Consider the following 27932-nt stretch of genomic DNA (forward strand, 5'->3'; position numbering starts at 1 on the left):
ACGTAGCGACAAAGAAGGGGAAAAGGGAGTGAGTAAGAGAGAAAAAGAACGACGTTGTGTTGTACAAGTTCGCCTAGATAGAGGGTGCCCCCTGGGTTTCATCGCATATCGATTTTCCTCCGCTACCCAATCGCACGCATCCATTTATCGCATCGATCGGTCGAGCTGATTTCAGCGTTTGCGTCCGTCTGTCCATCCTTCTCATTTCATAGGCGAGAGCGCGCGTCGCGTTTATGCGCTTCGGCTCGTTTTTATAAATATAGTATATTCGTCCGATGTTCCTAACCATGTTTTTTCCCCTGCTGTTCCGACGAGCAGTACGATACGTATTTTATAACGATTTCCACTCAAAATGGCGCATCAATAAAATTCCGAAATCTGCCGTTTCTATCAACAGGCTTATATGATCTAGCCCATTAAAAAATATTCTGCTGTTTTCGTACCACTTTTTATTTGTGCATTAAAAAATACATGAGCACCGGTGCGATTTAGTCGTCTTGCGTACCGTTTCTTATTTACGGCCGTTCACTCCGCTCCGCTGCGGACCCGCTGACAAAAACGTCGCACAGCGACGCGCGCCTCAATCCTCCCGCGTTTTCGATCATATGGCGCGTGTTGCTTTCTTTCAACCCTCACATCTTCTCTTTCTGTTCAACTTCATCCGTCGAATACTCGAACCTTCTGTCGCGCGTCAATAAAAGACGCTAATCGTCATCTTTCTCCAATACATGCGAAAATTTATACAGATATCGATTATTTTAATTGCATGTATTTACAAATTGAAAGTTGGGCCAAAGAAAACAAAGGAGAGGGCGAGGATACGGGTATTCACGTGTCGCATGCGAACATGAGCAACCGCTAGTTAGGGCGCAATTGTGAAAAAAATTACCAATACGAATTCTCGATCTACCCCGTGTGTTCGTTTTTTCCTCGTTGCTGCTTCTTCCTGCCGCCGTTTGGGTATATATAACACCTCTCCTGAAATTTCCCCTTCTGCGCCGCAATTTCACTCGCGCGAATACTTTTATGGATCGCGAATTGGACGAGAGATGGCTCTACGCAGCGGAGGGTGGTGTCAATTCTATTCTCTCTCTCCGTCTTTTCGAGCCCTCTACACTCTACATCGCCAGACGCGTGTTTATCGGTACGGGTACGGACAATACCGGGGATCCGGGAATCGTCGCAGAGGGCCGCACAAGGTGTTTTAACGAGGCCTATAGACCGTAATTTTTTTATCTTTGTGCGAACAATTGCTGACAACTTATTTTGTCTCCGTTTTCCCATTGCCCAATAGATTAAACTCTTACATCTTCAACGTTATTGTTATAAATTAAGCGCATGATAATAACAGACTTTGAGGCTAAACATATACGAATATATTTTGGAAAATTATAACCTATTGTCATATTTTCAAGTCAGTGTGAAAAGATCGTTGTTTTTGTCCAAAGAAATGATGATGCCGCCTACCTTTGTGCCTCCGATTAACCGATGCAGGCAATGAATATGCACGCTTCGTGTTGATGATTTATCAACTCTCTGCTACATAACTAGCATTGAAGAGCGGCGGATATCGTGATTTCAAGGATTCGAGAAGAGTGCGGTAGTACCGCATTGCGTCGACGACCTACATATTTAACCACGGGGCCGCCAATGCACCTTCTCTTTTTTCCTCCCTTTCTCACCCTCCTCCTCTTTCTTCCTGACTCTTGCTCCGCAACTTGTGTTTTTCCTCCTTTGTATAGGCCCTTCTTGTTTCGCATCCGTGTATGCCCATTAAATAATCAAATCCACCATCCCCGACGAGAAATCACAATACAGAGGTTATTTTTTTGTTAACGTGAACCACACGGCGCGACGATGAATCTTTTTTGAACTCTCATGACTATGCGCCCCCGAAGGAATTTGCCCATTTAAGAAATGAACCTTTTTCTTTTCGACTCATTAAATGCATTCCATTTGTGTATAAGAATAATTACTGTTTTCGGCAGTGTATTAGCCTTAAACACCGCGAGCGACTATAATACGCTTCGCTCATCGAACCATAATTACGTTCGATGTTTCAATTATTGAATACCTTGAATTCTTACTTGATTAGGAATGAAATTGGCTTTTAGAAATTTACGCTTACGCGAGTGTGAGCGAATCGTATTCATATTGTATACAATGCACATGGATATATTTTTGTTGCAATGCACGTTGAAACCTCAGAACGCGGCATCTTCGATTGTCCCATTGAATTTGTTCCCGCGTCTTTCGATAGAGCAGTAAGCAGGTTATGTAATGTTGGAATAATATGGAAAGAGCGATCGAAAAATATTCGTTAAAATGTTCGTCGTTGAGAAGAATACGAATGAAGTGACCCGCAACCGTCGAAATTGGATGTAATCATGAACGCGATATTGTTAAATGATTGCATACGATGAAGCATACCGTTTCATCTTTATTGTTACCAAAGTTATACCAAAGATGCTCACTAATTTCCGTATCATCAAATTTCTAGCATAAATATTCGCGTCTGTTAAATCCTAGAGATGGCAACACTTCGAGCTGTCAGTTTTGAACGAAAAGGAGGCTAGATGGCGACGCCGTAGCCTTCTTTATTATATTCATAAAAAAAAAAAAAAAAAAAAAAAAACAGGCGGAGTTGGGTGTGACGAGTAACCATTGAAAGTGAAAGAAATAATAGTAAAATATTCACCATAATTCGCTATTTTTGATCATCGACATGTGATCGATCGAAGATAGATCTGTTCGCGCTGCCTGAACTTTCTGCACTTTCTATATATATACATATATATAGTGATAGCGTAACTCACGAAAGTGCAGAAAAGTGCAGAAAGTTCAGGCAGCGCGAACAGACCTAATTGGCGATCCACACTACCGATGGCGGCACTCGTATCCCTCGAAAAAATGGCGCTATTGGAGTGCAATTTTGACAGTTGTGCATGATTGAGCATTGGAAACATGGACCAGTCGTATTTAAAACTTCGACAAATTTATGAATACGTACATTTTTGCTGATAATTGTTCCAAAAACCACTTAAGGATGCATATAATGTCAATTCCGCAGTACATCTATTTATTTTTTAAGGTTATGTTTTATGTTAAAATGTCAATGGCGAATCATTTCTGTTTGCATTTTATAATTTTTAATGAAAAAACTATGTCATTTTGAAATTGGTGGGGTAGAGATTGTCCTAAAATTGCGGCCAAAATCATTAGGGCCCTAGGGCTCAAGAACCTAGCCTAACGTCAGGGTCTAGCTCCGGACGGTAAGCAGAGATGTCGCCACGGTGGTTTTGTCGATAAAAAAAATTTAGCAACTGGCAGGCGACAGGGATTCTCAACAGGACGTACAGGGCGTATTCCCTGTACGTCTTATATTTGACTATCGACAAAGTTGAGAGTCCCTATCGCCTGCCAGCTGCTAAATCTTTTTTACCGAAAAAAAATGACCGTGGCGACATCTCTGCTTACCGTCCGGAATTAGACCCTGACGTTAGGCTAGGTTTGGCTAGGTTCTTGAGGATTTTGGCCGTCATTTTAGGACAATCTCCACCTCTCCACCCTACCCCAGACGGCGAAAAATTCGTTTACGGTCGCAGCAACAGCGTCAGCTCTCTTCAGAGTCTCCAGTAATACTTTGCAGTCTTAGTACGCTTAGTACTACACTACTCTTTGCCACTCCTATCATCTACCTAACCGTTTACGTATTTTGTTATAGCGTCGTGCATCACAGCGTTTGTCATTTATTTCCCTGTATTCAAAACTTTGATATTTTTGATATATTTCGGGATGCTTGGCCCGCTGCGTTAGTGACGTTACGAAAGTGGAATAACTTGTAGTATATCGTTATATACATCCAATGGCTACATCCAAAACCACCAATACTTATAATAGACAGAATTGGGAAGATGCTGTAAGTATATGACAGTTGTGAAAAATAAATGGAGATAAAACTTGTTACATTTTTCATTATAATTTTTTTTTTTTTTTTCAGGAATTTCCGATTCTTTGTCAGACATGCCTGGGGGATAATCCTTATATACGCATGGTAAGTAACTTTTCTCTCAGTTCAAGATTACTCTCGATTCATAGTCGATATTATGTGCGACAAAGTATAACAAAATAATTATGTAGAAAAATAACAGAGATATCGGAGATGCAAAATATAGCGTTATATAAGTTTCAGTATTTTTCTTCGCTGTGAACATGAAATTTGCAAGCATTGATAAACGGTTTGGAAAGTAGCATACAATATCGATGAAAACAATATTGGAATAGCGTCTGGAAGTTCATTATAAGAAGATTGTTAAAATCTAAGGTGCACACTTGTAGGTTAATGCCGGATGAATAGTTTGAAAATGAGTATGATGAAATAATTTTTTACATTTGCAGACAAAAGAGAAATATGGCAAAGAATGTAAAATCTGTGTGAGGCCATTCACGGTATTCCGATGGTGTCCAGGAGCTCGTATGCGTTTCAAGAAAACAGAGGTCTGTCAGACGTGCAGTCGTTTGAAAAACGTATGTCAAACGTGTCTGTTGGATTTGGAATACGGTTTGCCGATTCAAGTGAGGGACGCGGCATTAAAAATAAAGGACGATTTACCACGTTCGGAAGTGAACAAGGAGTACTATGTGCAAAATATAGACAACGAGATTGGGAAAATGGATGCAACAACGCCAGCGGGTTCAGTGGGAAAATCAGCGGCTGCGAGTGATTTGTTGATGAAACTTGCACGCACTAGTCCTTATTACAAGCGCAACAGACCTCATATATGTTCATTTTGGGTAAAGGGTGAATGCAAGAGAGGAGAGGAATGTCCGTATCGTCATGAGAAACCAACGGATCCCGATGATCCGTTGGCCGATCAAAACATCAAAGATCGTTATTATGGAGTCAACGATCCAGTCGCTGACAAATTAATGAGACGAGCTGCAGCAATGCCGAAGCTTGATCCACCCGAGGACAAATCAATAACCACCCTCTACATTGGCAATTTGGGTGACGTGCTCACAGAAAAACAATTACGCGATCATTTTTATCAATATGGAGAAATAAGATCGGTAACAATGGTACCAAGACAACAATGCGCTTTCATTCAATACACTCAGAGAAATGCGGCTGAAGCAGCCGCCGAACGGACTTTCAATAAATTGATTCTCGGCGGTCGACGACTAACAATTAAATGGGGCAGATCTCAAGGTCGACAAACCATTTCCGCGGCCGAAGCACCTCGCGAAATGCTCGAACCTGTTCCTGGCTTACCCGGTGCTTTACCACCACCGCCCGAGAGTATGGGCAATAATTTCTTCAATCTACAAGCTACTCCGGGTATTATGCCACCCATGATGATTCCACCGCCACCAGTTGCGCCACAATTTATGTTTCCTCCTCAAATCGCTGCTGCTGCTGCTGCTGCCGCAGCGGCGCCAATCTTCCCGCCAGGCACTACGCCAATCCACTATCCCAGCCAGGATCCATCGAGGATGGGCGCCAGCCAGGGAATAGGAAAACCATGGCCCGAAGAATAATTCGAAGAATCCACCGCAACACATTCGTAAAAATGTTAATTTTTTTTTTCGAAACTGTTGTGATTGCGACTGCATATATCACACGACCCGAAAACCACCAGCATTTTCCGATCCACATAACTCTTACGAATATTCAATAAATAAACGAATTTTTGTACAGAGGCATTTCCCCGTCTCGCTGATTGCGCGTCAACAAAGGGAAAACTGGTTTCCCGATAAGAAATATAGAGTTGTGCAGTTACAAAAACATTGAATTGGATTACATAACCATGAAAAAATAAAACTCTAAAATGTATATTTGTAGAACATTACCGACAGACAGATCCCGAGTTTGTACCAGAGAATCGCTCGATTCTTACTAGGATATAATTTTTAATACCTGAATTGACCTGTACTCGTGAACACGACGGGATAACGCAACTTTGTGCGTATGTAAATAAAAAATATGCAACCACTATTGAACTTGGAATTATTTATTTCGAAAGTATATACCAAAGAAACAGTCATCGAACTTTGATCCAACAAAAAAAACACTGTCTCGACTGTATTATTATTTTATGTATAGGACCCTCGTTTCGTCAAGTACGCGATGAGGTAAGAATTAATGTGGACATGCGTCAGTTGTGAATGGAGCGGGACCCCGGTCCCAAGTCCCAATTTATTTGCCCGGCGGGCTGAATTTGTTGCTATATACTGATGCAGAGCAGATCCATTGCTGTCTCATTGTAATACTTATTGTTAGTGTATCTCATATAGCTAAGGTTCAATCTCATATATACTTTTACACTTTTACAAGATCCCACCTCTCGTCAGCGAATGTGTGTCAGATTTCTCAGCTTCTCAACATTTATATATTTAGGCCCACACGGGATGAGGGGCGTTCGGGAAGTCGCTGTTTGCGCGAAAAATGCAAAAAAAAATAGTAATATACACTATCTAGTGTGTATTACTATTTACGTCTTATTAGCGTTTTTACGAAAAATAAAAATATGTACTACTATAGTTTTATTTAGGATTAATCCCCGTCATATATTGAATTTTAAAGGAAAAGAAAAACCCAGGTTTTGGTTACAGCAAGGTTTGAATTTTATATGTGACTGAAGTTTCTTATTATTTCATTGAATTTTTTCTCAAGTAGACTTTTTCAAAGGAAAAAAAAACGAGTTTGGTTACAATAAGATTTGGATCGTATATAAAATTCAAACCTTGCCGTAAAAATCCAGAAAATAAAAATAAAACTCTAACTCCTAAGGGTCATGATCTAAAAATCCGCTACTAGCAGAGCGGGGATACTGGCCGAGCGAGATGAGCTACATAGATATACTCGCTCGTGTTTAAAAAGCAAGTTTAACATTTAATATCTTGCTAAATATCGCGAGTCGCCAAAAAATTTCATCGCAAAATTCGGTTTTGAGCTTTCGGAAGTACACCCGTCAATCGCCCCAAAATATATAAAAAATATCGGTTATGAATACACGGAATTATATGTACAGACGCTGTGATGCACGACGGCTATGACCACGCTATGACAGAGCAGAATCTCATCTGTTGTGTCGTCGAGATTACGACATGCAGATCACGTGGTTCCTCTTTCGAAAACATGTGCTATAGAGCTTACTTGCTGTTCCGTTAGAGGACGTACGGTATTGTTATTTATTTTGTTGTTTTTCGTTTTTATTTTTCATTTGTGTAGCAAGGGCAGAGCGAGCAATCGACGACGGGGAAGTTGTATGTAGATGAATTGTGATGATCGTCAAGTGCATCGAGCTCATCAATGGATGCGGACTAAGTGAAATGGGAGCTCGATGACTTTGGTCTGCTTTGGTCTCGTCGAAAATACAGTGTGCAAATGTACATAAAATGCATAGTACAATATATATGAGCAATTAGAATGGAGAGATTGTGTGTGTTCCTGCTTTTCTTCGCATCGCGAAGTAGTATGCATAGGAACGCGCGTGATACATGTGACATTGTTCGGCTGTTCTGAGATGTGCAGATAATTATTGAGATTCATACACGATAAACGTGAAGGTGTGCTCGATTTGACCCAGTTATTTGGAAAAATTCACTCTTTTGCGGCTCGATATAACACGTAAATAAATGACAGATATTTTATTACACGATAAATACAGAAATATAATAGGAGCAGTGCTATCAGATTTATAGGTGGTATTCTTTTGTATAAAAATTCGAACCAAACGAAGGTGTACAATGTTTCTGCTTTGCGTACGCGAGTGTCGTGTGCGTGTGCATACGCCTATGAGTGCATTTGTTTTTTTCGGTGGCTTCCGAAGATTCTGCTTAGTTTCGAGCGTTTATATTTCTTGAAATTCATGCGCTTTTCCAGATCTCATAACACTATTTGCGATGTCGCAACTCGTTTGGGTTTTCTGGAATTTAGTCGTGCATTTTTACAACCAACGAGATATTAGCAGCAGTAACAGCAGGTTAAGTTGATGCTAGGGCACCCGCGAGAGGTACCCTTGTCTCACAAAATATATATGTATCCAGGATCTCATAACACGAGTTCCCACTAATAACAAGGATATCCAAGCCACCAAATGCCGTAAGTTTTTTTCTGATTTTCAATCGTATGATTCTTCATCTATGCCCCCATTGATGCGCTGATTCGTCATATCTTTTCATAACACTCCCTCTCTCTTTCTCTCTCTCTCTCTCATCATTCAATTCACTTTAACCTTGCTGTATTTCGAGAATATATTTACTCAACGATCTTAAGTATTTTCTAAGCATTTTTGTTTAGACCAATATTCGTTCGTTTATCATGTGCAATTTTTTGTCATCCAAAATTTCAATTACATGGTAAATTGACTAAAAACTTCTTTCAATGGCTCGATTAAATTCATCAGGTACAACAAAGAACAACAAAATTTGAATAAGGATGTGATGGCTATGTGAATAAACAGACAACTCAGTTGCTTCTAAAATTTGTTGGAAAATTAGTATAATACTTTAAGAATTTTTTAAATATCTGCAGGCTGCCATAGATGTTTCTGTTAAATTCTCACGGATCGACTGACATAACAAAAAAGACAATTTCCGTTACAGCGAGACAATGACCCATGTATTGAGAAAGTGGGAATTATTTCCTGGACGAAACAGATTTTGTTGCGACGGCAGAATAATGATGGCTCCCAGAACTGGTGTCTTTGGCCTAACTGTTTGTCTTATCTCTGGTACTAGCGCCCTATTCTTCGCATATGAGTGAGTATTTGAAAGAAAACATTTCATCGGTATAGAGCCTCTTTGCTCGTGTATTCTTACTTGCCACAGAAATAATAACATATAGCATGCAACATATAACCTGTAATTTTAGAGTTTACTATTTATAACAGGAGACAATACAGTAAAATAATTCTTAGGAGTGAAAGTTAATTTATCAAAGCGCGACATTGATTAAGATTCCAAACGGTTCTTTGTTATTTTTGAATATAGATTGCTCTGTGTTTGCAACTGTAAGTGTTACCATTGGAACAGAAAGAGATGTCAATTTAGAGTAACACTGTTTGAAATTTATCTCAGAAATCACTCAAAACAATATAAAACTTGGATCGATTTATATCAAATCATTTTTCCACATATGCCTGTTTTGTTTTTCAGCTGTCCTTACTTGGCCGTTCACATAACCCCTGCTATTCCCGTGATAGGAGGTTTGCTATTTCTTTTTGTAATGTCTTCGCTCTTCAGAACAAGTTTTAGCGATCCTGGAGTTATTCCAAGAGCTACTCCGGACGAGGCTGCTTATATAGAGAGACAAATAGGTAAAATTGACAGTTAAATTTACTATCCTTTACAAAATAATAGAGGAAAAGGAAGTGCTACATCTAATTGATTTCGATGATTGCAGAAGTGCCAAACAATGGTAATTCGATAACTTACCGACCTCCGCCCCGAACGAAAGAGGTCCTAGTTAGAGGCCAACCGGTGAAGCTTAAATACTGTTTCACTTGCAAGATATTTAGGCCACCAAGAGCTTCTCATTGTAGCTTATGTGATAATTGTGTAGGTGAGGAAATATAAAAAAAAAAAAACACGAGCATTATTGAAGTTCAGGAGATCCACTGTAGGAATAGATATGACAGATAAAATATTTGTTTGAACGTTTCTTAGAATGGAATAGTGTATATATTGCACACGCATATCGACTACTTTGTTTTAGTAATGACTATTCATTATTCTACAGAGGCATTTGACCACCATTGTCCGTGGGTCGGCAATTGCGTGGGTAGACGAAATTATCGATACTTTTACGCATTTATCGTCTCACTTGCATTCCTGTGCGTATTTATATTCGCGTGTGCGATTACACATCTTATAATGCGTGAGTTTTTTTAATACGTTATTTATTCATGTTTCTTTTCGCCGAAGTAATTTTAAGAGATTATTTTGGTTTTGATTTTTTTTTTATGAACCGTTAGTGCATCGTACTTGTTTCAGTTACGCGAGATGACAGACCTTTTTTGGAAGCTGTCAGACTGTCTCCTGGAAGCGTCGTCGTTGGAGTCGTTTGCTTCTTTTCCGTTTGGAGTATTCTCGGCCTTGCTGGATTTCACACTTATCTGACGACGAGCAATCAAACTACGAACGAAGATGTAAGAAGTTATTTTTTTCCATCCACTGATAACGTTTCCTATTAATTTCCCTCTCTTTATGGTTGTTATAATTGCAAGAGCAGATATTTTTCCGACTTGAAATCCGGTAGAATGAGGACCAATTAAATAGACTTTTTTTTAATAGAATCTTTTTGATTTTTTTTACCCTACAGATTAAAGGCTCGTTTACGAGTAAACGAGAACAGGAGAACTTCAATCCTTATAGCCAAGGAAATATATGTAGAAATTGTTTCTACGTACTTTGTGGTCCTGCTCCTCCGAGCTTGATAGGTAAATCAAAATCCTGACATTTATTTATACACGATTGTTGTTCTCAAAACTGTATCGTGATACTGCCTCAATTGTAGATCGTCGTGGAATAGTCACGCCTGGTTACATGGCGGAACAAGAGAAAATCCCGGACGATTACGTGATAACGAATGCCTACAAAGCTTATGGAACCGTAAAAATAATGCAGCCACAGGTGAGTGAGCTCATTGAAATTTTTTTCCATAAATATTACCCCGACATTACCCATCAATAATACCATTGTTGAGAACAATGCAAAGGTTTCTAAAAATTATTCAATTTCTCAAAATTTTTCCAGCTCAAATAGACATTGACATTAAAAATATTTTCAACTTTCGTCTCTGACAAATGAATATAATATTCGATAAATTGCTTGCTTGATTTTGATGGAGTAGATACAAGTAGGGCATTGTTACAGGCAAATGGAGTAAGCGTCGAAACGACACCGGGAAGCGAATTGACGGGCTCGATGAACAATCTCGTGTCGGGGCAACGCTCACCTCGCATAGAATCGTTGAACGGTGAGTTACGAGTAACAACGCGTTGTCCACCCGAAGAAATAATGAAATATCCGCATCAGTATACCAATAGGACTTACTTATCGAGATATCCATCGAGACTAACAGCGTTAGCGCCTCAAGATCGTTTCAAGAACGAAAAATTTCATGAGACCGATAAACTAAACGCCGATTTGAAAAAGTATAGTTACACTTGCGACGAGAATATACAAAAATATCCGCAACGTTGCCGCGAGGAGTATCATCGTTGTTCCGACAATAACTTGATTTACGACCAATTCGCGATCGAACGTAAATTTGCTGTTGACTTACAAAAATATCCAGCGAGATATTCCGAAGATACACTCCGGGGGTATCGAAAGGACGATAACGACGACGACGACGACGACGACGACGACGACGACGACGATAAGGACGGCCTGGACGCACCGGACGAGACCACCGGTCCTTACGTAGACTTGCAAAAATTTCCACAACGCTATCGTGACGATCCTGATATGAGATTCTCTAATCCACAGCATACACTGAAATATAATAATTTAAGATGCCCTCAACATTCGCCGAAATATCCAATCACGAAAAATCTATTACCAACTAGATTATTGGGAAACGGTGGTGGTATACCGATTATCGGACAAACGGCTATTAGCCTCGTCGTAAATAGATTCGGCTCGGCACCCCTCAATCACGAGATGGCATTTGCCGAAAATTCTTTATGTCCGAACGATGCGACTGAGGAGGATATGCTTAACCGACGTTTCATCATGGGCTCAATCAGTGACAATGATGACATTTAACGTTCGTTTTAATATCCTTCCTCTTATCGTTCTATACATTCTAATTCATTCATTTTTTTTTATTTTTTCTTATACCTATTATTAAACATAATTACTGAAACATTTAGATTACGGGCTACATTGAAACACAAAGAATACAGTCTTAGGTACGCGAATGGAGTGCGTTTCGTAGGATAATTCGAATTAAATTTTGTATATATTTTCCATGATTCGTCAAGGAACATCTCTATCGTCGTATAACGAGTACCTACTCTTAAAAGTCTTGCTAAACTAATATTAATGAAGGAAAAACGTACATTCATCTACATACATAAATTATTCTACATGAGTAAATTTAAAAAGTATACATATATTTCTTTGTTTATAATTACGACTCGTTATCGAGGGCTTGGTCCATACTATTTGGTAAGTTCTTACATCTTACATCTTGAAGCATCCCCGGAATGATTTTTCTGTTTTTTTCGCTCTTTACTTTTTTCATTAACTCTTTCACACACGCTACAAATATTAATATTTTTTGCATCGTACACGTGGCAAGTATAACCAAAGGTTTGTCTCGTTTTCGAGTAATTCGCGATTCGTTGAGTCTTCGCTCCATAGTTGTGGGCTTTTCACATTATATTTGGCGTCCTTATATGTGAGCCGAGTTTTCATCCGAATATTCAGTGAGCTGCGAATGCTTCAACGAGAAATAACAGCTCGATCGAACGACACTGATTGTTTTCTATTCGATACGATTGCAGTTCTTATTTGAAATAATTAATACTCAGGAAAAAATCACATGTAGTTTTTCTACAAGTACCAAAAAGTACTCCCTATCCAATCATTAGCACTTGGATTTTTTTCTCATCGAACGGAAGTTTGGCTGAGAATATTAATCATATTTCTTTATTATTTCAGGCAGTACTACGAATAGCGTGAGTCATCTAGTATCGAACGAAGTTCCACTGGCATCGCTCAACATACCGCCTATGGATATCGATGATATAGCACCATTGCCATTGCGACCAAATGTTCTCGGACCGACGACCTTGGATAACGCAATTGCACCGGTTGCTGTTACGACACCATTGTCAGCCTCGAGACTAAGATTACTGCAGGACACGACGATGATCGAGTCGGCCCTGGATCTAGATTCTCTTGATGACTCAAGCGTTGGACGTGGTAGTCAATCGGGACTCATTAAAATGGGCATTGTATAATAATAGGATATTTTCAATAACGATTATATATAAATAATGTTTTTCTGTGCGTACACGAAACGAAAAAACGGAGTTGTTGACTGGAAAAAATTTATTAGTTTTAATATCGCTCAAGTATAAAAAAAAAAGAGGTAAAACACCGTCGTGATGTGCTTTGGTTTTTGTTGTACAGCTCGCATGAAGTTTCGTAGCGTTTGTGCATTTTTAGCTCGAAAAAACGAGTACGAGGACAGCTACAGAAATTTCATCAAAATTTCATGTTTTTCGAATAATTAACGAATTTCTTCCATCTTCCAGTCCTCTCGTTCCATAGTCCGTTGAATTTTGAATTATCTCAAACGAGTAAATAGTTCATATTTCGTAACTGCCTCAGAAGTTTAGTTTTTGAAGTAGCTCATTTATCAACGACTCGTTTTCAGTCTTACTTGGCACTCGGGCTGCTATGTGAAACAAAAAATGTTCACTTTACCCTACTCTGACCTACGGAAAATTTACCTCTTCAAGTTTGACATGCATTTTTTCAGTCTCAAATCAAACTTGCGAGACAGACACAAAAAAACATTTTTTACGTAACAAGCGTAAAAAAACTTGCCTTTGATTCGTGCTCGTACTCGTACCCGTGCCAATATGCATCATAAGCTTTCGGCTCATGCGACAGTTTCATGCGCAATGTAATCCGTAGCTTCCCGCACTCGATGTATAAAACATTTTCTTACGGTACGTTCATTTCAGCGACGTTGTTGAAATTGTTCCCATTAATCTTGGATCTCGGTTGTTGAATCCGGCGAATAGAAATGAAAATGATGCTTTTTCAATTTCAACATTGTTCAAATTGTTTATATCTTAGAAATATCTATATTTTTTTTCAAAGACATTTAAGAACAATGAAGCGAGAAATCTGTAGTATTTTTTCACAAAATTTTAGCCATTAGAACAAATTTATGATTATAGCTAAAGTCAATCGCACAGATGGTACTAAAATATGCAGACCGTGTATATATAAGCGTATATTTTTGCGTGTTTGAGAAGAATTCTTATTGTTAGTTAATTGGAAATTTGTGCTGATTAACAATTTTTTAATTAAGCGCTTCCCACGTGAGCCAAGTCCCGTTTGTACATTTTGATGGAGAAAAATGAAATTGTTACTGACAATGAGAAAGAGATATTAAGAATTTTCCTCGAGTCCTCGAGTCGTTAACGATTATAATTCGAATTCGATATATAATGAAGATATTGGGCGAGTTTAAGGAAAGCGTGTATGTACAAATCATGATTATTCCATGCACGTAAATATTTTACGAAATTAGCGTTAACGATTATTATGAATTAATAACAAAAGGCATTGTTGAAGAGAAGACGAGAAAACTATTGTTGTACTACGAAGAAAATTCAGTGTGAAAATCGAACGAAAGTATTTTTTGAAAATTGTTTTGTTTTTATGAACGATTTGTTGCATGGAAGAAAAAATATAATTCCAGATTGAAGGACCAAAATAATGAGAGTTGCATGCTTCCTTTTAATGGACTGGAAGATAATGATAACTCTCGTTAATAGTGGTGCATCGTTAACGTGATGTTGTGATTATATGTACAGTGTAAAGCGATCGATGTAAATAAAAGGGGGAAAGAGAGTGCTAAAAAGGTTTAATTGGGTGAAAGAAACAAATGCGGTTAATTGACAGTGCATTTTAAATAATACAGTTATCACTGCCTGGATCGATGATAAATAAGACTATGATTTTTGTATCGCAGTTTGCACATAATCTCTTTAGATCAGGCAATAACCGTATAAACCTCATATGTACGATCAAAATATTGAGATAATCGGCTGAGAACGAACACATGTTATTTGCTATGTCGTGCGTTTAGCCGCCTGCCCGATTATTTCACGCGAGACGGTATGTTGTCTTGATTTTTCATTTCTCGCGGATCAATTACGGATGGCGATTCCGTACTGTATATAAAATTATAGATATATGAATTCTAATACTAGAAGACAATTATAATCTAATGAAAGTTGAGAAAAAATGAACTGTTGTTGTTATTTCTTTGAATACTTTCGCTGTGGCTTGCCACTTTATCATTGATCATCCTCGTATATCGTTCCCATTCGAATTTTATATTCATTCAAAATAATTCATTTTCAAATTTCCCTGTAAAAAACAAAATCGATTCAGCAAATAAAGTTTGCAGGTCGTAGTCGTCGATATTATTTCCAAAATGAAAAGACACCATTAGTACTTATAAAATCCTTTCCCGCTCGTCGTATTTATTCATAATATGTGTACATTGGAATAATGCGCTGTTGAACGAATACAACGGATAATATTATCAATAGAGTTTTTCTTTGCGCTCGCTTTTGCTCAATTTTAACAAACCGTTTTGCAGTACAAAATTAATATTTTTATATTCGTTACAAAGATCATGACTTGGACTCTAGTATTATGGAAATGAGGATCATGAGAAATCCGAGGACCAAACCGACGACGTACAGCATGGTTTGCACATTGCTCAATCTTCCTTTATCCTTGGGCTCCACTTTTTTCTCATTTTGGCAATAAAATTCTGCAGGGTCTGCGGACAAAAGTTGTGATTGAGTCAGACTGACAAATCGCATCGAAACCAAGTGTCAATGGCATCGCTAAATAATTTTTATCCCATATTTGAGCAATGGTTCCGCAATTCTCAATTTTATAGAGCTGTAGTCGCGTACACAAATGATGCTCGAATGAGAAGTTTGTTACTGGTCAAAATAATGAATTTTTCTTGAATACTTGCCAACTTGACGTTCAATCTCTTTCTGCACGCTACTTTCTTGGACTTGAAGATCCAAAAGTTCTTGTAGCGATATAAGAGCTTCTTGAGGTCCCTCACCAGGAAATAAATAGTCCGACAATGTTATTTTGCTTTGAGGTAATTCAACGAGCACTCTTCGAGGGGGCTCATGTAACGTTATATTTTCTGTTAGGAAAAAATGCAAATGTGGTATAATTAGAATTTAAAACGGGACAAGAAGTGAAGGAGGAGCGATCATCAAGCCAACCTTCGGGTGATCCATCCTCTTCTTCGATCAAACTGTCCCAATGCATTTCCAATCGTGTAGCCAATGATCTCATGATATCTTCTTTCACAGCATCCGTTGCTTCGGCTATGCTCGCCTTCTCGTGAACAAAAGTTCGACTGACCAATTGCCCGATTAATCTTATGGAACCACAGCAGCTGACTATATCCATACTCGTGCAAGATTTTTCTGGCTATTAGGACAATCCAAAAAAAAAACGTTTAATGGTAGAGTTGCGATGATGACTCCATGCTGGAAGAAGGAAGGCAAAGAAAGGAGGTGTGTTCAAATTGATCAGTTGTAAATGAATGGAAACGAGAAATAATGTGCTCTAAAAGAAGTCGTCCCTGCATAAGATAATAGAAGAGAGTGATAAATGAAAAGTCAGACTTACATAGGGAATGTAAAGTTCGACTCTGAGGGATTTTTCATCAGGATTAATTTCTCTCCCTTTTACTGATTCTTTTTGATCTTTTTTCTTCTTGCCTACGATTTCAACCAAGTCGTCCAATGATCTAACTTCACCTTCTATTACAGCTTGTGCAGAATTTATTGAGGCTGCTGTATTTTTCAGTATGTCCTGCAATTGTTTTTTCAATGTCTTAGCATTGTCTTCGTTTGATATTGGGAATGTCTTGTCAAGATCCATTTGGGTATCCAAACGATGCCATTTGGTGACTTTGGATTGAAATTTCCATTCCGCAGGCTTTGCCGATCCCCCTTTTTTCATGTCAAAGCTTTTACACGCCCATCTGGTAAATAACATTTTTCTCTGATTATCATGTATACAATGCTCTTTCATTATGTTTTTTTTTCTCAATCACAAGCTATTCTTCTGCATTTTTGATTGAGATTGTTTGAACTATTTCATTTTTATATCGTAACTTAATTTATTTTTTTGTATACTTTTGAGAAAGGATATTAAAACTCAGCACGAGATTGTCGTATTTGTTGTTTCCGTGCAAATAATCGTTAGATCCAAGATTCCTATGTATGTCGGCAATAACCGATTTGACCAAATGTACAGAATTATGATCGTTCAAACTGTCGCCTGGCCCCGCGACAAATATTCCCAATACTTGCATACCGCCTGGTAGCATTTTTGTCACCTGCCGGTCACAACAAGGAAAGTCACAAAAAGAACAGAAGAGGAAAAACTAGAGCAACGGGGTTGACTCACGTGTTTGGCATGATCAGCTACCCAGTTGTTGGGAATGTCTTCAAGGCTTTTTATATATTTTCTATCAGTTTTCGTGTGAGGCACATCCGTTTTTGTTACCAGTGATTCCTCAATGACATCTTTTGTTGCAGGGGGTGGAGTTCTCGCTAAATGTACGACATAATCCTTTTGTTCTGTACTCTGCAAAGAATAAATATAAAAAATTTTTATTATCTCGTCATGTTTTCGGATTCCGCAGATTTGGTCTGGGAAAACCAATTTTCCAACACTCGTGTCATACATATGTTCGACAGCAAAATGTTTTTGATTCTCTACTTATCGTCTGTACCTGTCCTAATACAAGTCCAACCGTGTATCCGTCCGTTTGAGTTAAAGATTTTAAATAATCAAGTAAATGCTCTTCCGCATAAACCGTGCGTCCCATTTTTTATAGAATGATCGCGGAGGTTCACTGGCACTTCTTACCACGCACCTGTCTTACTCTTTTTCTCTTTCTCTTTCTCCAAACCCTCCAAACTTACAAGTATTCAGCAAAATAAAACAGCTGATTCTTCATATCCGTGCTACATTAGAGAATGTAGGTTATGTCCGGTCAAATTACTATGTCAATATAGAAAAATAACCGGTCAACCATTGTCCTAATTATAATTTATTAGAAGTGGTGTCAATGATGTAGTCACATCAGCATGCGGTTGATATACCATATCATTAACTGGTAGCTAGCAGTATCCCTACATTTGAATTCGATGTAGCGCACGCAGTAGTAGAGATGGCGGAACATTTGGAATAGAGGAAGAATTAAATTTTTCATCAAATCAAGACCTTTGATTATTTCATGAGCTCAAAGTTTGTTGAGTGTTGGAATCTTTACGAAATGCAACATCCACTGAATTTATTAAAATTATAGACATCAAAGGCGCAAAATTTAGAAAATCCCGAAGCAATTTTCATATGCCCCGAAAAATGTCGGCGGCGGAGACACCTGCTGTCCACCGATTACTATGACAACGACCAAGTGACAACATATCTTTAATTTCGCTACGACAACGTATTTGTGCACACGGTTTTTTCAGTCCACTGGTAAGATCGTTTCTTTACACTCATATTAGCATATAACTATATAAAAATCATGAGCGAAGATTTCAAGTTTATTGTTACGGAACTCAACAATATCTTGAAAAAAAATTACACGTTGCTGTCATTCAAAGCTCTGAACAGTGGCGATTTACTGCAGGTAAGGTAACGACAATCAAATCATAAATAGTCTTCATAATAAAAGGTATCAAGATGTATATCGTCAATGCAAGGTTTTGAGCGACGTACTGGCCGAAATAACGCAGGATGGACCAAGAGTCGATCTGAGGGACGAGAGCCTCGAGCAAACTTCGATCCGATTGCTGTCAATACTCAGAGTTCTCAAATATCAGCCCGACAAGGATCCCACTTTGTTCAGGCAATTATTATACCAACTATTTTATCGAATTTAGAACTACAACGCTAGAACCAATAGAAATAGTTTTCTTATAGAATGTATTAAGGAGTTTCGGTACAGGCGATACAATGTTGCCATGCTAATCCATGCTTAAAAAATTCAAAAATTCAAAAAGTTCAGAATTTTATAAAATTTGGTGAACATATTCTTTAGTGCCAAATTTGACGACACAAATTTTTTAAGATTTTTCTTCTACACAGTTATCGAGTAATTGATCACTAAAGTTTACGTGTATAAGCATAGCGTTTCCATATATATACGTATACATTCCGGGCATGAGAAATCTGCTTTAATGTGTAATTACTCAATAACTAAGTAGAAGAAAATTTTGAAAAAAATTGATTTTTTGCACTTGATGTTGAAGAACGTTATCACCAAATTTGATCAATTTCTTAATATTTTGACTTCTGTACCGAAACTCCTTAACCACCAAAATATATGGCTCAGGAAAACTTCACTTTACCGCGGGTACTTTGCACTTGACTTTTTCTCGAACAGCAGCTTCAGTTCACGAACAAATCCAGACACACTTGCGAAAGTTTTCGAGTGCACTTTCACACTTGATTTTCGTAATTTGTAACTGAGTTTTGAAAAACTCGACAAAAAATAAGGTTGTGCGTGTTTACAGACAAAGACTCGTGAAGGGAGACTCCGAAACGATTTATACGATTCTGCAATGGCTCCTGTCGAAAGTCGAAGTCGTCCGACAAAGGGCTTACCTCGCTCGATTCCTAGTCAAGGTAAGCAACGGTATTCTGCCTTAAAAAGTGTTGATTCTCGTTACATTCCTTTTTCAAATATTTTTCATCAATCGATCCGAGTTCAGGAAGAAGAAAAAAAGGTTTTCGGTGCATAGCACGGTTATAACGGAAGAATATTAAAAATGTTGCAGGTCGAGGTACCGCAGGAGTACTTGACGGATCCGGAGACGATGGCTCTGTACGAAAGATATTTGAGTCTTGTAGAGGAATTCAAGATGGTTCACAAGGAACGCGAAGCCGGAAAAAAAGGAGGCGAAGCTGCGGCCGAGCTCAAGGCCGATTTGAAAGCGATGGAAAAAGAGCGTGAAGCAAGTATCCGGACGAAAAAATAAAATGATTCGGAACAGAAAGAGGGAGTTTTATATCACTAACGGGATTGGGATTATTGGTATTAGGTAATAGTGTCGAGAATTGAAAAAATCAAACTTCGAACGGAATCGAGTCGCAATCTGTTGAAAGCTGCCCATTCGCTCCGCCTGGAGCGTGAGAGAGAGCGCGAATTGTCGTTGCAAAAAATAACCGAGAAGGAAGCGATATCGAATTTGGAAGGATCGTTGCAACGGGCCGAAAGAGAATTGGAATTCGTTCGAAAAGCAGGAGGAGGCGAACTGACAGCGAAATCATTGATAGAACGTTTGTCGGAAGAGGTTATGGTATTATCGGCAATACAGAAGGAACGTCTGCCGTCAGAATTGTCGAATTTGAAGTTGAGAGTGGGTGTCCTTTCGGAGGTCGCGGGTTCGCCTTACGTTGCTCCTGATGAGATCGTCACGCTTCGTCAGAGATTGGACGTTGTCGCGCGGCAAGTTCAAGCGCTTGCCGAAACGAGAGTAGCCGAGAGCGGGGCTGACAAAATGGCACCTTTCAGACAACAGGCCGCTGCGATAAGCAGCGTCAAGCGGAATACGCTTGAAAAATTGGAGGCGGCTGAGTCATTGCTCGCTCAACTTACCGCGAAACTCGAGGAAAAACGCGAGCGAGCTAAACGCTTCGCCGAAGATTCTTTACCGAGGGGAGAAGAACTGAAACGGTACGTTGCACGCTTGAAGAGTAAAAGCGTCTTGTACAAACGCTGCAGAGCTGAGTTGGCTGCTCTTCGAGCTGAGAACGGACTTCTCAGTCGCACGCTCGTTATTCTCGACTCTCAAATGGTCCATTCTCCGAATCAATCGGAACGATTCGACCGATCGAAATCCGATCTCATCCGAAACGAATCGTTCGCTATACCGGATGATTTTACCGCTGAAAATGCTGCTTCGATCAACGCGCGATTGACCGCCAAGATTTCATCCCTCAGAAACCAACTCACTCCTCTTCTCAACGGTAAACCATTTTTCCTCGACAATCGTCCCGGGCTTTTTTCTCCTGGATCACACTTTCTCCATTCCCATTAATTGTCGCTATTGATTTTCGCCTCAGAGCTCCAACCGCTGCGTCAAAAGTCTCAGGAAGTTGAAGAACGTTACGAGAGAGCTCGGAACAGCCACCGTTCTGTTGAGGCGAGTGTGCGAAGTAAGAACGCAAACATCGTGGCCGAGTTTGAAGCCCTCAAACAATCGGTTACGCAAGATACGGCTGAAGCAGAAAGATTGCGTCAGGAAATCGAGAAATTGAAACTGGCACAAAGCAAAATTCAACAAGAAATAAAGGTAAAAAAACACTTATTTCATAAAACAGATTCGTTGAAACATGCCTTCGGAATTGGAGGCATGAAAAAAAATTGGAATAGAATTTGTTACTATTCATGTTGGATTTCGAAGGTGAACCGGTGTTGAGGATAAGTATAAATTTGAAAAATTTTCATATGCTCTAGTCATACGCGAGTCCAAACGGTGGACAGTCGTTGAGGGAAAAATTAAAGCAAGAGATAAGCGCAGAAGAAAAACAACTGCAGACTTTGAAAGATGAGGAGAAGTCTGTGAAAATCCACATTGCACAAAATGCAAATCAAACCGAATGGTGGACCGAACTGATAACGTAAGTTGAACACAGTCAGTTGAAGCGAAGCTGGATTAGTTGGTACCACCTTAATAATATTTATTCTAATGTGAACACTCTTCCTTGATCTTGCAGAATCTTTGAATGCAAACTGAAGTACGCGGAAGAAAATAAAGAACGAGATGGTATAGTCGTGCGTCAAGCAGGAGCCGAGACATTGATCTTGGAATAAAGACTGTTTTAGTTAGTAGATAATAAAAATAATACAAAATCGTTTGTACATAGCTTATCCAAATATTACTTCTAGGCTGTTGCGATAGGCAGTGAGAAGCGTCTGAACGCAAATGCAATGCTACCGATTAATCCTATTCCCGTTATTAATCTCAGTAAGCACATGTTCTTTCTTGGTCTCTGATCACCATCCATTATTTCATGTGCGAGTTGTTCCAAATTCCTTTCAAGCTGTTCTAGCTCTCCGATGGTAAAAGCAGCAGCCACGCAAAGAGCTTCGCTAGCACGATAATTTTTTCTTGAATCAATGACAAAATCATCAGGTTTTTCAGCCAATCTGAGACGTGCGTATGCAATAAATGTTTCCATGAGATTAAGCTGATTGTTTCCACCTATCAGCACCTTAATCATTTCGTCCAGTCTACAAAAAATTAACCGTCTAACCATCGAATTATGATTCTATCTATGCCTAGCTTTGGAATAAAAGCATGTTTGAGAAACAAATACCTTTTCTTGTCCATTGAATTTTCACATCTGAATTTTTTTGCCGCAGACTGCAAATTCGCCAACATTCGGTCAGCCAGGTTTTCGTTCGCTCCTGAACAATAATTGACAATGAAAAATGAAAAATTTCATGTTCATTCTCAAGTTATGACAGATCGTTCTACACAATGATCAATCGCAGTTGCCTGATGATATACGACTACAAATTCAACTCGTACCGAGAACAATGAGATCGTTTTTGTTCAGTTCCACGAGATTTCGGCTGGAAATATTCCGTTTTTTGAATTCTGGTATTAAATCACCAGCTCCAAGTCCGACGAGCATCATCGCGGTTTGCTTTGTAAATCCAAGAGGATCCTCAAACTCGCTCCGCTTCCAGTCCATTTTATTCCAGTCCGTCATGTCAATAACGTAAGCGTTTTAAATGCCTGCTCACGCTTTGATTAAATATATTAATATATAAATTCGTGGCGCTATAGAACGATTTTCTGACAATTCATCAATATAATCTGTGAGACAATTATATTCCACGAGTCTTTTTATCCGTTATACCGGCTGTTGCCGTGTACTTTTCATCTGTAATTCAAACACGGACTATAACGAAACAAAGGTTACGAGCCGTGGGTGGGCAGCCGTGGGCCTGGGACAAAATTGTAAACAAAGCTTGCCGCCAAATGAGATTGGAAAAGTTATGAGGGTTATGAAAACCTCGATTTTCAAAACCTGCTGCTGCACGTTTAAAACTTGTCGATCGCACCACAGATGTCACTAATTTCGGCCAAACCCAAATTGAACTTTGAACACACGGAGGTGGTGACACGAAGGAAGTCAACTCTGTCTTCGATATATATTTTTCTTCAATTCCCACAGAAAATTGACGTGAATATTATTTTTTACTGAATTGAAAGGTGCTCTAACCTCATTATGAAGTGAATCCTGCAATGTACGCATGCGTCCATATGCAATAGATATACATGCACACGTTAGAGAACCAATTGTACATGTTATGATCTAGACGGTTTAGCAGAAAGGGTAGCTATATAGTCAGAATTGTCAGAAATCAGAAAGAAAATGAAGAGGCGCGAACCGCGTTCTAATTACAAGTTCATAAAAACTGCTGCCTCTGTTGTTATTCATGTAGAATAAAAATCACAACTCGCGGTCAACCTCTTTTCTTTTATTATGGCAAAGAATGCGCGTAGCATTTCGCCCGGTACCCTTCCAACATCGGAACATCGGGCCCGACGACGTTGTTGGTTTCGACATTTTTTGAGTTGCGCGTAGGGTGTACATACGGGGAGTACGCGGGATTTGCGGGCATGCGAGAAGCGCTATAGCTGCAATACAGTTACAGACGGCGTCGGCGTGTCGGGGACAACGCTGGTAGACGGTAGAGTACACGTTGAGTACATCCGCAGCCGCTAGACGAACGTTTTCATGGCAGGCATAGACGACGGTAAGTGTGTGTAGGATATATCTATACAGCATCGATCGAGTACACGTGCACTGAAGAGCATTTACCAGAGAAGGAACGGAGGGGGTAGACATTCATTGATCCGTTGGTGGCACGGTAGCGAGAAACGACGAACCACCGGCGTTGGCCGCGTTGGCGAATTTACAAATCCTGTCGCCTTCCTGTAAATTCGCCTGGTAGATCTATATTGAGAGACGCGGTAGCGGCTCGACACCAATTTTATTATGAGAAAAAGCCAGCGCGAGTCTTGCCATACGCGAATATGCTAATATCACATGACGTCGATTTCAACTGTTCTGAGGGAAACCGTTCGGGTAAAAAAACTCGAAAACTGCGGTGACAATTTTTTTTCATTTTCCTCTTCAATCTTTTTTCTGATTATACACATACATGTATAGACTACGTGGCGACATACACGCACAACTGCACCTCATATATACGCACAATGTTCTACCTTTTCTGACGTTTTACCTGATATCACTGCGGATGTTGCCTCTACAATCCCAATTCCCCGCCCATTTGTCCCGCTTTTGAGTTGCGTTGTACGAGCAAATAAAAGACGCTGAATTTCTCCGTCGTGGAAAAGGACGCTGAGACAAGGCTGCGAGGCGGTCGAGAGATAACTCTCCTCGATGTCCTACGCTTCAGTGTAAACATATCTATACAAACATTACCCATTTTTCATATACCTCCGCGTGTCGGAATGGTGAGGGATTCTCGGAAACGAGCGTGTACAGCTGAGGTATCGTGACGCATGGAGAATTTTTCCTAGCATTTCGAATCCAGAGGAGGCATGTTATTTTCCAAGGAAAACATGGACGTGGTCTGACTGCAGTTGATTCATACTACTTTATAAGAGGCTCAACAAACACGAGTTGCAGATAGCTACAATTATTTTAGGATCCTATGACGGGGTGTAAATAGAAAACAGCAGAAGAATCAGCCTTGACGTCACATCGCGGGAGGGAAGGGGGGGGGGGGCGGCGGCGGCGGAAGAGAGGCGTGGGTGTCGAATAAGGTACAAGGAGGTAGCGAGCGCGGCGTACAGGGAAAGCGAGTGAAAAGATGGGCGAGAGAAGAGCGCGGATGACTCTAGGACAAAATCAATCGGTCGGCGGGGGTAGGATGGAGGTTGCGTTCATTTGTGAGTGCATATACGAGCGTGTGTGCGCGCGCGTATACGAGAGAATAAGAATACTTCTACGGACGAGTAATGGAAGACACTGTAGTCTAGGTGCGATGGCAGCACTAGTCATTGCACCTTTACAATAGCTGCTCAGAGTTATATTTCATACTGAAGGGATTTCATCGGCCATGTCGAGGAGAGGGGCAAGCGGGGATAATTGATCGTGAGTGATCCCGGCGGTGAGTTTCGGTAGGATATTGTTCAGGGGAGAAGATAAGAAGATAAAAATGAGTTTAGTCTGTGAACTTTCTAATGACATTTGATACGATGACTACGATACGAATTTCTTTATTCGCTTATATTCTTCTAATCCGCTGTATACTATAAGAAATATTGGAAATACGAAAGATCCTTCCTTGTCCTTATTGAGATTGGATAACCTGCATGGAAGCACTAGCGAAAGCGAAACGTTCGTGTGGGAGCAATCGAATCGCTGAAGCCTCGGAGAGTTTGGTGCCGAAGCTCACGCTCGAAGGCGCCACTCTCTTATATATATATATATGCGAAAAAGCAAAACAAGTTGGGAGTAGCCGCGCTTTAAAATTAGTGGTGCGTCGCGAAAAAGGTTGCCAAGGGGGTGGCTCATCGAGCATATATCAATCAATAGGTGATTTATTTGTGCGGCCGTGTATATGCGAGTAGAGTCAAGTGGAAGTCAACATGCCGAAAGACCGCGGGGAAGGAAGCTTGCACGGCCAACGGAATGTTCATTCTAGTTGAGGAAATGTCCGATACGCGGCGTTTGGCGCAGAGGACGATGCGGCAATATCCGTGTCGGTTCGGGTTATCCCTTCGCGACTCTGGCCGCTACAACACCTATAAAAGACAGCATTATCTCTTTCCCGTAATTCTCTAAATATATATATATATATATTTTATATTGAGCCGCGTATCGCCGAAAGTACGTTACGGCTAATGCGTCGACCGTCGTCCTCCTTAACATAAATAAATCTGGAAAAAACACGAGCCATGGTGCGCAACCCGATGTAAGCTCACGAGAATAAAAACTGTGTAAAACATAAAAAAAACATTGAAAATAAAGAAAAAGTAGTTGGTGCGGAACGAAAAGGAGTCTCAGGCGCACACGTTTCCTCTCGTTTCTCATACGCCTCTCGCTCTTTCTCTCTCCTCTGTTGTGACCGTTCGCGTTCGCAGAACGTTTCCTCCATTTCGAAATAGAACCGGGAATGTCGAGTTTCGCCACGTGAATATAGAATAAAAATAATATCGAAAGTAGAAAGAAAATGAGGAATGAACGCCAAGTTTTTGGCTTGGAACGTAATCCGTAAGTACATATGCACTTTACTTCCGTCTATTGCGCTCCGCTCCCTCTCTTTCCCCGGCGGTGGTTGATTCTGGCCAGTGTGCGCGAGCATCGCGGACGAGCGCGAGAAGGAAGAAGAGGGGAAGGTAAAGAAAAGAAAAAAAAAAGAGAGTTGGCAGATCGCGCGACAGCGGGAAGGTTGGTAGATCGGAGAGTGGTGAGAAAATTCTCGTGAGGGAAAGAAGAAAATAAGAAACGAGAGTTTCTCGAGGCTAGCGTCTCCCGAGTGAAAATACAAAAAAACGAATAAACTAGCAGGGATCGCGTTCGTGCGTGCGAGTGTCGTGTGCGCGCGTGAGTGTGTGTGAGTGTGTACGCGCGTGTGTGTATGCGTGCGTGGCTGCGGGTGTGCGAGCAGAGTGAATTTTGTTCCAAATGTGAGAAGAGCAGCAGGGGTGGCTCGGAGGGAACAAGAGTGACGGAAAAAGAGTACGCCTGAAAGAATGTTAGCGACGACGAGACGTCGATAAAAAACAAGACGGAAATATGTTGACGCAAAGCAAGTTTTACGCTCTTTTTATTCACTACACGTTCGTGTAGTATGATAGGGGGCGGGTCCTGCTGCTCGAATACAGTGAAAAACGCGGCACTGCATTAACGAGTTCGCAGTTTGTGCGTGATCGACGGGATACGGGGGCAACGAGTTACGACGCAAAGAGAATAAAAGAAGCAACGAGTGCCATAGATTCCAGCCAATATTCAGGAATAAATAAAGAGTGGAGTACGTGTGACCGTGTCAACTGGAAAGGAGAAACGCCGCCGATACGAGACGCATGAAAAGAGATTCTCGAGTATTAGAATTTTACCCATAGAAAAACAACAACAAATTTAAGTGAAATAAGATGGGGTGATGCACCAAAGTCGATTTGCGGCTTCATCGAAGAAATACAACCGAGGCTACGATACTTTTGCTTGGATAGCATTGTGCCCCGAAGTATTAAATAATCGAGTATTTTTCGAGGACCGAAACGCGGAGTACGCGCGGAAGTGAGCACAACGAGAGGTAAGCACAAGAATTACGAAAAAGAAGATGTTTATCTCAATATATGAAAATTCGTAGCCGTGGAAAAAATATTTTATACCAACTTTTTTAGAACCGTTCTAGAGAGAATCGGAATGAATACGAAAAAAAAATGCGATGACCGAGAAAGAGTTTTGGCGCACCTCCCCCCACCCCCCACCCCGTCGTCTCTAGTCCACATCTACAAAATACGCTATCCTTCGCGATTGCGTTTTCGAATCCGCCCCAAACATCAGTGCCTGTTCTCCTGCTTCGCTTTTTATTTCCCTTTCCCTTCGTTCAACTCTTTTTTTGATCAAATATTTTTTAAATTCTGCACAACCATGAGAATCCTGGCAATATTTTTGGCAATAGTAAGAAGAAAAAAAAACGTATGGTGAAATAATAAAATGTTGATTATATATTGAGTGCCGACGTTACGCGATATGCCAATGATAACGAAAAAAGAACCGGTAAATCGACGGTGAGTAATTTTCGACGCTTTTTCGGCCTCGAAAAGATCTGGCAGAGTTTTACAGTCGTGAAAAATAACCCTCGTTATATTAGTCATCATTTTCATTGTTGTTGTTGTTGTTGTTTTTTTTTTTTTTTTTATTAACTTCGTGTCTTAATTCTCCGAGTGAACGCCACCTTTTTACTTTTTCGGCTCTGATCTTGTATGTGTGCGGGAAATTGACTCGTGCGAACCAACCGATTAAAAAATTGATGATTTCGCGGTTGGAAACGAAACGACGAATGATCGCGTTATTTATTGTAATTTTTAATTGGCTGAAAAAAATTGATT

At 40.0% G+C, this 27932-nt stretch overlaps 5 protein-coding genes and 1 long non-coding RNA gene across 27 annotated transcripts in view; 4 read left to right on the top strand and 2 right to left on the bottom strand.

Annotated features, from left to right (window-relative positions):
• Positions 1 to 440: 440 nt before the first annotated feature.
• On the bottom strand, positions 441 to 2073 carry LOC122409001 (uncharacterized). Its single transcript, XR_006260586.1, has 3 exons — positions 1468 to 2073; positions 890 to 1214; positions 441 to 719 (listed from the first exon to the last, which is right to left on the bottom strand). It is a non-coding gene; the product is annotated as an uncharacterized lncRNA (long non-coding RNA).
• Positions 2074 to 3502: 1429 nt separating this feature from the next.
• Positions 3503 to 5995, top strand: LOC122408717 (pre-mRNA-splicing factor RBM22-like). Of its 2 annotated transcripts, XM_043415697.1 has the most exons (4): positions 3503 to 3635; positions 3725 to 3919; positions 4001 to 4054; positions 4399 to 5995. In XM_043415697.1, the coding sequence occupies exons 2-4, from the start codon at positions 3866 to 3868 to the stop codon at positions 5536 to 5538; spliced, it is 1248 nt and encodes a 415-aa protein (XP_043271632.1). In that variant the 5' UTR covers positions 3503 to 3635; positions 3725 to 3865; the 3' UTR covers positions 5539 to 5995. The 2 variants fall into 2 exon arrangements, with proteins under 2 accessions (XP_043271632.1, XP_043271631.1); XM_043415696.1 differs by having other exon boundaries at positions 3574 to 3919.
• A 1210-nt stretch (positions 5996 to 7205) lies between these two features.
• Positions 7206 to 15008, top strand: app (Palmitoyltransferase app). Of its 4 annotated transcripts, none has more exons than XM_043415686.1 (11): positions 7206 to 7630; positions 7886 to 8104; positions 8608 to 8763; positions 9160 to 9320; positions 9407 to 9565; positions 9743 to 9880; positions 9997 to 10151; positions 10325 to 10442; positions 10520 to 10635; positions 10879 to 12180; positions 12676 to 12806. In XM_043415686.1, the coding sequence occupies exons 2-10, from the start codon at positions 8100 to 8102 to the stop codon at positions 11773 to 11775; spliced, it is 1905 nt and encodes a 634-aa protein (XP_043271621.1). In that variant the 5' UTR covers positions 7206 to 7630; positions 7886 to 8099; the 3' UTR covers positions 11776 to 12180; positions 12676 to 12806. The 4 variants fall into 4 exon arrangements, with proteins under 4 accessions (XP_043271621.1, XP_043271622.1, XP_043271624.1 ...); XM_043415687.1 differs by having other exon boundaries at positions 7206 to 7389; XM_043415689.1 differs by having other exon boundaries at positions 7214 to 7630; positions 10879 to 10981; positions 12676 to 15008.
• Positions 15009 to 15214: 206 nt separating this feature from the next.
• Positions 15215 to 23706, bottom strand: LOC122408716 (protein odr-4 homolog). Of its 5 annotated transcripts, none has more exons than XM_043415691.1 (7): positions 23665 to 23706; positions 17218 to 17397; positions 16944 to 17146; positions 16432 to 16789; positions 16020 to 16230; positions 15755 to 15937; positions 15215 to 15550 (listed from the first exon to the last, which is right to left on the bottom strand). In XM_043415691.1, the coding sequence occupies exons 1-7, from the start codon at positions 23689 to 23691 to the stop codon at positions 15399 to 15401; spliced, it is 1314 nt and encodes a 437-aa protein (XP_043271626.1). In that variant the 5' UTR covers positions 23692 to 23706; the 3' UTR covers positions 15215 to 15398. The 5 variants fall into 5 exon arrangements, with proteins under 5 accessions (XP_043271626.1, XP_043271628.1, XP_043271630.1 ...); XM_043415693.1 differs by lacking the exon at positions 23665 to 23706 and adding an exon at positions 20711 to 20783; XM_043415695.1 differs by lacking the exon at positions 23665 to 23706 and adding an exon at positions 18541 to 18601.
• On the top strand, positions 17968 to 21787 carry LOC122408713 (intraflagellar transport protein 81 homolog). Its single transcript, XM_043415685.1, has 8 exons — positions 17968 to 18451; positions 18525 to 18670; positions 19338 to 19449; positions 19602 to 19778; positions 19866 to 20793; positions 20890 to 21119; positions 21284 to 21447; positions 21544 to 21787. The coding sequence occupies exons 1-8, from the start codon at positions 18347 to 18349 to the stop codon at positions 21638 to 21640; spliced, it is 1959 nt and encodes a 652-aa protein (XP_043271620.1). The 5' UTR covers positions 17968 to 18346; the 3' UTR covers positions 21641 to 21787.
• A 1540-nt stretch (positions 23707 to 25246) lies between the features above and the next one.
• para (paralytic) overlaps positions 25247 to 27932 on the top strand; it is an 80927-nt gene continuing 78241 nt past the window's right edge. For 8 of the 14 annotated variants that reach the window (XM_043417669.1, XM_043417674.1, XM_043417671.1 and 5 more), the window contains exon 1: positions 25248 to 27130. The gene's annotated coding sequence lies outside the window, so the exon portion shown is untranslated. Of the gene's footprint in view, positions 27131 to 27932 lie in introns of all 14 variants that reach the window. The other 6 variants (XM_043417665.1, XM_043417676.1, XM_043417666.1 and 3 more) reach the window with 1 other exon arrangement.

This window comes from Venturia canescens, chromosome 4 (assembly GCF_019457755.1).
Source record: "Venturia canescens isolate UGA chromosome 4, ASM1945775v1, whole genome shotgun sequence".
Classification (NCBI taxonomy): Eukaryota; Metazoa; Arthropoda; class Insecta; order Hymenoptera; family Ichneumonidae; genus Venturia; species Venturia canescens.